We start from the raw sequence: 8,415 nt of genomic DNA, 5'->3' as shown, positions 1-8,415 counted from the left end.
GGCTCTGTGCTATAAGAGGTATCAGTGTAGGATTCTATGCCTTGCCTTATGTGTGAATAGAGTAAGAGGTGAATAGCTTTAGGGTTTGAAAAGAGAAGTCTCCACCACTTTTCTCTCTTAACAGGAGCTGTCCCTTCACAGCTAAACTACGAGTGCCTTTTCAGTTGGTAATACTATTTTTAAGTAAATGAGAAGGTATTGTAACGAATACGTACCCGCTTACATTGCTCGACTACCGCACCGACGGCTGTCTCTGCCCTGTCTGCCCCGCTAGCCACAAGTTCACTACCAGCCACTTTACCTGCATCCAACAACTGATTCGACGCATCCTGGTAGGCCCGAAACTGCCGCCCATTGGCCCTGACCTCCTTCAGCAATTACAGGAGTGCCACGACTTCCACAGTATCTGGACCCTCCACGAACACCTTCGATCTTTTCTCCAGCATCTTGAAGAACCGCCGTACCCTCACCCGTCCCTGACACATCAACAGATGCTCCCCATACCCCGGCTAATCACGCTGTTGAAGTACTGCTTCCAAATATCGGTTCAAACCAAATCATCGCGCTTTTTGGTTCCGACTATGATACTTTCGATCCAGGCCAGCCAACACATACTGAATTCATCCGTGGTCTGGTGCGGCATTGGCTTACCCCCATCCTCGCTTCTCGACCGGATTATGACGGATAACCTGGTCCTCCTCGGTATTTCGTACTCTGCACTAACCCATTCCGCGGCACTACACGGCGCAGACCCGATCCGTTACACAGAGGTGGATACTCTACTTAGTAGGTCAGCAAGCGAATATATGGAACATTCGATAGTAACAGTGTTTTGTCAACACCGGCCCGAATTGACTCAGCACATATCTTCCATTGTCGACTCACTTGGCCCAAGCTTCAAACGGGAATGTACTGACCACTTCTTCCTATCAATCTTTCCTGAACCACTACAGCGACTATGAGAGCCATACCATATGTTCATACATTGTATCATACATACTTGCCATTTTTGAAATAAATAATATTATCCCTATTCCTATATCGAGCCTTATCAATCTTTTTTTATACAACATTTGGTATATGTGTTCCGTCTTGAGCGCCTACTACACGAGAGAAGTCAGACCAGAACCGTCCATAACTACGTATTCTACTAGGCACACGAGCCGATTCCTTGGGCATTGATACATACTTAGGATATACTGCAAAATTAAGGGTTTTAGGGTTTATTGAAAATAGGTGTGTGGATCTTCCAAAAGATCCTGCTAGATAGTTCTGTGTAAGGTATTGACCTGAGAATATTATAAACATATACATCATTTCGTGTGCTCCTACATTAGTCCTACCGTCCGGCTTGTATACCTCCTTAATCTCTTCGACTAGTTTCTCGAACACCTCTACCGGCATACGAAAGCATTGTCTGTGTACGCGAGCGTTTGCACTATTCATCACGTCCTCTAAATCTTCTAGACCCCTAATGTGGTTTGGGTTCTGTTCGATGCCCTCATGGAACGAATTTGTGATACATCTATAATATTAGGTCGCTCAATGCGTACAAAATATTTGATGTATCATCCATCATCATAGTTGTATCTGCAAGCATCTGCGCACTGCGCTGCTTGCGAATCAAAGTACTGCACTCGGCACACGATCCTAAACATCCTTCATATGGACACATAACACATTTACAATATACGACCCGCACAATGTAGTTTTGTGTTTTCTGTTGTGCGTGTTTTGAAGATTTTTTTGTCTACGTAAAGATCGGAAATAGAACAGACAATTTTTCTTTCAAAGTGAGAATGAGGGTTGACCTTGCTTTTCACTTCGAGGAAGAAATAGTTGGATTTTAAATTCTGAGTACAATTTTTTGAGGTCAAACTTTATATTTTGAAGTTGGCAAATGAGACAATTTGCAGAAATTCTGGAATAAAAAATGTCGTGATAATTTTCCAAAATTTCAAATTCATCACACAATTTCAACACGAGGATATGAAATACAACATTTAGTTACTGGAGTAAGGTGTTTTACTCCACCCGAAAATTAATTTTCAGAATTTTAATAAGTTGGCAAAACAGGCCTTTCCAAACGCACATTGCTCTCACAACCAATAATTAATTACTTGTAACTTTGGAAAAGCACCTTTCCAAAGTACATTTATTAGCTGCAATAGCGAATTTACGTACATATTTTCCTATTCCCGTATTTCCGAACGAACTGCCCACTTTTCTAGGGGTATACAAGCCCTCGAAAGTATGTCCTCGTTCGGAAATAATATTTTTCTCGAAATTTTCTTGAAATTATAAAATCCTCTTCTACCCATTGGCTAAGAAATCCGAATTTCATATCCTAACGCAATTTCCGATCCCGTTAAGACTCGGCCTTATATTTATAATAAGTGTGAACCCCAAGTATGAGTAGGTGGGAAATGTAGTTTGCACTAATAGTGGTGGGTAGGTGGCGTGTGTCGGTGGCTGTATTTATGGTGGTTTCAAAATTTCTCTTTTTTCTAATATATACTTGTAAAATTTCAGGTATGCAATAGATTTACTTTTTTTAACTATATTTAGCAGAGTAAAATTAATTAGTTAATTATTTATTTAGTGGTGTTTTTGTTTTTAGTTTTGTTTTGTTTTGTAAAACGAACTGTTAACCAGTCAAAGTCTGTAGTGTACAGTGTACAGTGTAGACTGTAAGTGTATTTAGACACAACTCAAGTGTATTTACCTATTTAGTTTCTTATTTTGTATTTTTATATTTTTTAGGAAATATCAAAATAAAACAATTTTTTAATTCTTTTGGCTATACATAGCCTCTTTGATAGGCATTTTGGCCCAATTTTGGCTTAAAAAACATGGGGAGACATAGCCTACTACTAATACTAAGATTATCTATTTATGTATATAAAAACGAAAAACTTGGCACCGCCGCCCGCTGGCGGGGCGGGCGGGGCCCAGTGCCCGACTGCCCATGCCGTGCTCCCACAGTCCCACCCGCGTGCCTTTTCGCTTTTGGCTCTTCCTCAAAAATAAAAATAGTAAATCAAAGAATATTGAATACATCTTTAAGACTCGCGAGTCACGACAAGGCGACAATTCCGTTCCTTTTTTGGAACAAAAAACACGGAGCGAGACTCGCGAGTCACGACAAGGCGACAGCCCGTTCCTTTTTTGGAAACAAAAAGGTTGTCGCAATATATTAAAAATATGTATTGCTGGAATCGGGGGTCTTATAGTTATGTAAATATTCAGTCTGACAAGTCTGAACTACAATACTACATCCACCAAGAAAGGTACAGAAGTAAAGATTTACATACTGTACTGGACAATGGTACTAGCTCTTCAATGATGTGATATGCCAAATAATTGTGGACCCAATGTTCTCAAATTCTCGTATTATTTATTTATCAATTTATATTATAAGTTCTAGTTGATAACATCTATCCTGATATTGTGCTGTCGTGTTTAGATGATACCGGCTGTGAGTCTAAAGCCCTTAAAATCGATGTGTGTGTCATAATCGGGGGCATAGTCTGAACTACCTCCACCGAAAAAGGTGCTGAAAAACATACCAGATAATGGTACTGAGTCATCGATTCGATATGTCAGTGAATTCTCATTCATGACAAGTTTTTCATTATGAAATAAGTTCCAATAACCGTCCTGGTTGCCGTCAGTGTTCATCCACACTTGCATCTTGATCTTGTTCCATTGACCTTTGATGAATGAAAACGACGCACGATTTAAAGAGCAATAGGTCATCTCGTCGCAGGTGGTGCCTTTTGAATATCCAGAGCATTTTTCGCAAAAGTTGTCACTCTGTAAGGCCATCGGTAGATATAGATATGCCTCACCCTCGCCATTTTCCCTCCACATTAGCCTGGTACTGAAACAATCATTTCCTCTGGCCTTATAGCCACCACTACACGATCTATCACCCCCATGCACACCTGGAAGTTTACCTCCCTTCGCAAAATCAAAATCGTCGTCAAAATAAACTTCATACTCTAGCGTAGCGGCTAGTAGTCCCCAGAGAGAATCCAATTGGTTTGTGTAAAATTGTGACCCTGATCCCTCTTGATCTCCGGCGTAGGTCCCAGCTAAGATTGGAACCTTCATGATATTTTCCGAAGTCTTCATTCGATTCTGCGCTATGATGTTGTGGTTTCTTTTCTTGGGTGTACACTGAGAATGATCACGTATGGCACCGAAACACCCATCCTTCTCAGCGGCGAATATATCATACATATCTGGAGCTTGACCAGTTGATAAAGAATTGAAATTATTTACGTCAAACACTCTCAATGACCCGTGCCCAGCTAAAGGGTTATCGCTACGTCTTTCGAGTTCTAAGCTAGGTCGTGCTAAGACAAACCCCGCTACACAAGCGCTTTTAAATAGTTGATGCACGATCATATTGTGCATTTAGTCGCTATTATTAGATGTTTGTGAGGGCTTGACGCAGGATGCTGCCTTTTAAATATACACAAAATCGGTAGCGCATACAATTGTAAAATGATAATATCACTTTTTGCTTTGTTAGAATAAAAAGCAACAGCAATGTCACCGGAGGAATTTTTAAAAAATATGTAATTTGTTTGCCTCCACGAGTATTTATTTACACATTGCAGCCTTTATCTTTCTCCGCTTCGGTGAGTGCCTCACTGACTCTTCACGAACCTCTGGATTCTGGAATAATTTGGTGATATTTTTTCTTCTCCAATTTCCAGAGGCCAACAGAGGGCCGAGGCCAGAGGACCATGTGACTGTGAATTGAAAAGCGGTAAGAGGCTAAATTGCATGTGTTGACTGTTGAGAGTTGAGACTAAGTTGAGTGTTCCAAGTCCGTACTCTCTCTCTCAACTAGAGAGTGTATTTAGTAGAATCTGCCGTTAACCCGTCACTAATCACTCGAGTCCATCCTCTGAATTGTGAATATTTACAATTTTACATACCCAATTGGTATTTTTGACAGTTGATTATTGATATTTAGTTTAAAAATAAAATAAAATTCACTGCGTCGGCCATGGCGGCCCTGTCCTTGGCTAATTGACAGTTGGCCATCACATGGACTACAAGGGTCAACAACTCAACATTCAACGAGGAGTAAATAGCATATTCATGAGATCATGACTTGATTAATATTTTATATAAAAAGCCATAAATATTTTGTTTGTTTTTAAAAACAAAATAAAATACACAATAATGAAAAAGCGCAAACGCCAAACGATAAACGTTGCAGGGCAGCAGGGCGCAGGCCAGCAGCCAGCAGGGTTCGTATTTTTCAATTAAAAAAGAGGCAGAAATGTGAGTAATTACATACATGGTACAATATACATTACACACCACGTATTTACTCTTTGAGCATGAATTCTAGAAATGTATACGGACCACCGCTTACCTGAGACCTCGGCACCACGCCACCACGGCACTGGGGCGCCTCTGGGGTCAGGGGTGAGTGGTGACTGGGGGACTGGTGAAGTGGTGAGTGTCGACTGTGGCACTGTGACTAGGCACGGCCGCATAGTACCGAAAAACTTTTATACTACTATATATAGTAAAGAATAATTGTAATATATGTAAAATATTAAATATAGCCTTCTCGAAAAGATATATATCATATATATACATATTTGTTTATAATTTATAAATTCACAAAAAGAGTTGGTGTCTGAAAAGAAAAAAAAGAACATTTTTTTTCCACGTTTTTGTTCTTTTTAAAAACAATGAGGTCTCTCATTTAAAAAAACAAACTAACTTCCGGTCCACCGTCCACCGCACATCTAATATCTCGTTTGTTTTGTAACATAAATAGTCGATTTTTTATGGAGATTGTTTATTTTGTTCAAAAAGGAAACGAATATAGAGACATATTTTGTAGAAAAATTATATCTTTTTCAATTTTTGTGGTAAAAAATCGAGGTTCAGGGCCTCAGGTCTCATCAGGGTCTCAGGCCTTAGGGCGCAGGTTCACCACTCAGGCACCCAGCATTCCTATTTAATCCCTTGTCCCACCCAGTAAACCACTGGCCTACTGCTGCCCGCTATGAAAATAAACAAACAAATAAATGAGGTTGAATACTGAATAGAAAAGGGACCGGCAACTCGGCAAGCAATCCTGCACAGTGCTCTGCAACAAGAAGTCTGCACTCTGCAGGTCTGCATTCTGCTTTCTCATTTATGCAACGTGCAAGGAATAAGGATAAGTAAAAACTATTTAGAGTAAAGTAAAGAGTATCGTTTGCTCTCATCAGACTCTTTTGAAATATTTTATAAAACACGGGAGATTCAGTACTTTCAGACACGAGACTAAACGACGAAACACGACTCATCACTCATGAGTCAGTATTCATGATTTATGAACCATCAAAAACTACTCTCATCACTGACCGATAACCAATAAATAATACATATCGTCAAGATTGAGTAAAACATATCGACAAAAGAACCAAGATTCATTTTGTGGCTTTTTAAGTTCTAGCTTCAGTTCTCAGTTCACCTGCCCCTGCCGCCTCCTGGTCTGTCTTCGGATTTCGACATGTCGGAAAGTATTGCAGGTTTAAAACATTTCCGACATGTTCACAACTCCACAAGTTCACAGTCACAACTTCACGTGCGCACTCTCAGAGAGAGTCTCAGAGCGGCACTCAGCAGTCCTCACTTGTGAGACTAAAAAAAACGCAATCACTAAATTAGTAAATAATGTCAAAGTGTAGAAGACTATGCAAAGTGACACACATACTTTGACAAAAAAAAGTAAATAAATATAATACACACATAAATGATAGCATGTTTTTAATTTAGAAGGCTATGAAAATATGTAACACAAAATGGTGTTTTAAAATAAATAAATTAATAGTACAAAGGCTATGAATAAAATTGGTAACTTTTTTTTTGTTGCTTGTTTTAGATCTTTTCTTTAAAAAAACAAATAAATAAAAGCATATGTAGCCTCCTAAATTACGAACAATATATTTGTATTTGTTTTGTTAAAAACAAAACGATAAAAAACAATATAAAATGACGACCAAGCGACTGGCGACTGGCGTCACTTTTGAAGTTTTGTCAGTGTGATTTCTTTGATTTTGTTTTAAAACAAATATAACAAAAACAAAATGTGAAGTGGCGAGTTGGCGACTGGCGACAATGTGTTTGAACAAAAGCACACAAAAACACAGGACTACTTTTTCTTAAAGAAGTCCTCGACTGTATCGAGTTTCGACTCCTCTCTTGGGACTCGGGGTGAAGGACAGTTTTTTAAAGGTATGTCAGTATTGCTCTTAATAATTACCATTCTAAGAGATCTGTCATCTGTTTGCTGATCTGAGATCTCAATATTGGAAAATAGGTGTTGTTCTATATAAGACTTAAAATTGCAAAGTACATGTTAGAATTACTGTGGTCATATTTGTTTTTTGTTTTTGAAAAAAAAGAAGAAGAAAGAAGTATGTAAAACATGTACACTGTATTCAGTAGTCAAAAATATTATAGCGGAATAAACAGTATCACTTCGATCCGGGTTCGACGAAGAATATTTACTGAGTCCACCACCTGTCTGCTCTTGGAACTACCAAACAACGCAATCATTTACTACAGTTCAGATCATCGATTTCACTGTTCAAGCGATTGTCTCATTCATTTCTAAAACCCGCTACGTGGTTATCTACGGCAGTCGTTTTCACTATACAAATTTGTTTCTTGTCAATATTAATACCACGGACCTGGATACTCACTGTGCAGGAATATTTGGATGCATCAAAGAATATGCTACCAGCGGTAGATAGATTGTAACATCCCATAACTACTTTCATTACTCTCTTGTACAACATGTCCAAGGCTTTCGGGCGCAGTACCAATGGAATCGTCGAGAACGCTTTGAACAGACCAGCTCTCCAAGGTGTATATAATTTTGTTTTATTACTATTCCTGAATCAACAGTATGTGACATAGCCCACTGGGAATACTCCGACCTGTACATGTGGGCAAAAAGGAGAAGACGAGATACATTGAAAAAAATAGACAAAGAAATATGAACAACCTCATCTTCATAAACGCATACACACAAGAGCTACTTAAAGTACTTCACAGAGGTATAAATTCACAGAGACTAAACATACCTTTCCGTTGAGACGTCCTTCCATCCAACTCGAATCCAGAATTTCGAGCAATTCAATTTTGTCACCTTTAACCAGATCCAGTTCCCGATCACTCTCAGCCTTGAACTCATATAGGGCTACCACAAAGGTCTTGTCACCCGCTTCATCGCTATAAAAATCGGTACAATATAAGTCGTCAGAGCTCACTCTTGTTCCATATATATATATATATATATATATATATGTATATATATAAACATATATGAGAATGAAAATGATTGTGAAGATATATATATATATATATATAAAATATTATACATGT

At 38.8% G+C, this 8,415-nt stretch overlaps 2 protein-coding genes across 2 annotated transcripts; both read right to left on the bottom strand.

Annotated features, from left to right (window-relative positions):
• Positions 1-3,375: 3,375 nt before the first annotated feature.
• Positions 3,376-4,446, bottom strand: SARC_07789 (hypothetical protein). Its single transcript, XM_014298256.1, has one exon. The coding sequence runs from the start codon at positions 4,420-4,422 to the stop codon at positions 3,463-3,465; it is 960 nt and encodes a 319-aa protein (XP_014153731.1). The 5' UTR covers positions 4,423-4,446; the 3' UTR covers positions 3,376-3,462.
• Positions 4,447-7,928: 3,482 nt separating this feature from the next.
• SARC_07788 (hypothetical protein) lies at positions 7,929-8,262 on the bottom strand (the record flags this gene model as incomplete). The annotated part of the gene is made up of 2 exons (XM_014298255.1): positions 7,929-7,967; positions 8,115-8,262. Coding segments are annotated over 2 exons (187 nt in total), but the record flags the coding sequence as incomplete, so codon positions are not given.
• Between the last annotated feature and the right edge of the window lie 153 nt (positions 8,263-8,415).

The sequence above is a fragment of the Sphaeroforma arctica genome, assembly GCF_001186125.1.
Source record: "Sphaeroforma arctica JP610 unplaced genomic scaffold supercont1.641, whole genome shotgun sequence".
NCBI classification, from domain to species: domain Eukaryota; class Ichthyosporea; order Ichthyophonida; genus Sphaeroforma; species Sphaeroforma arctica.
The sequence above is the reverse complement of the archived record's forward strand: the minus strand, read 5'-3'. Positions and strand labels throughout refer to the sequence as shown.

Coding starts and splice junctions, on each gene's coding strand:
- SARC_07789 (XM_014298256.1), bottom strand. CDS start 4,422: ATGCACAATATGATCGTGCATCAACTATTTAAAAGCGCTTGTGTAGCG.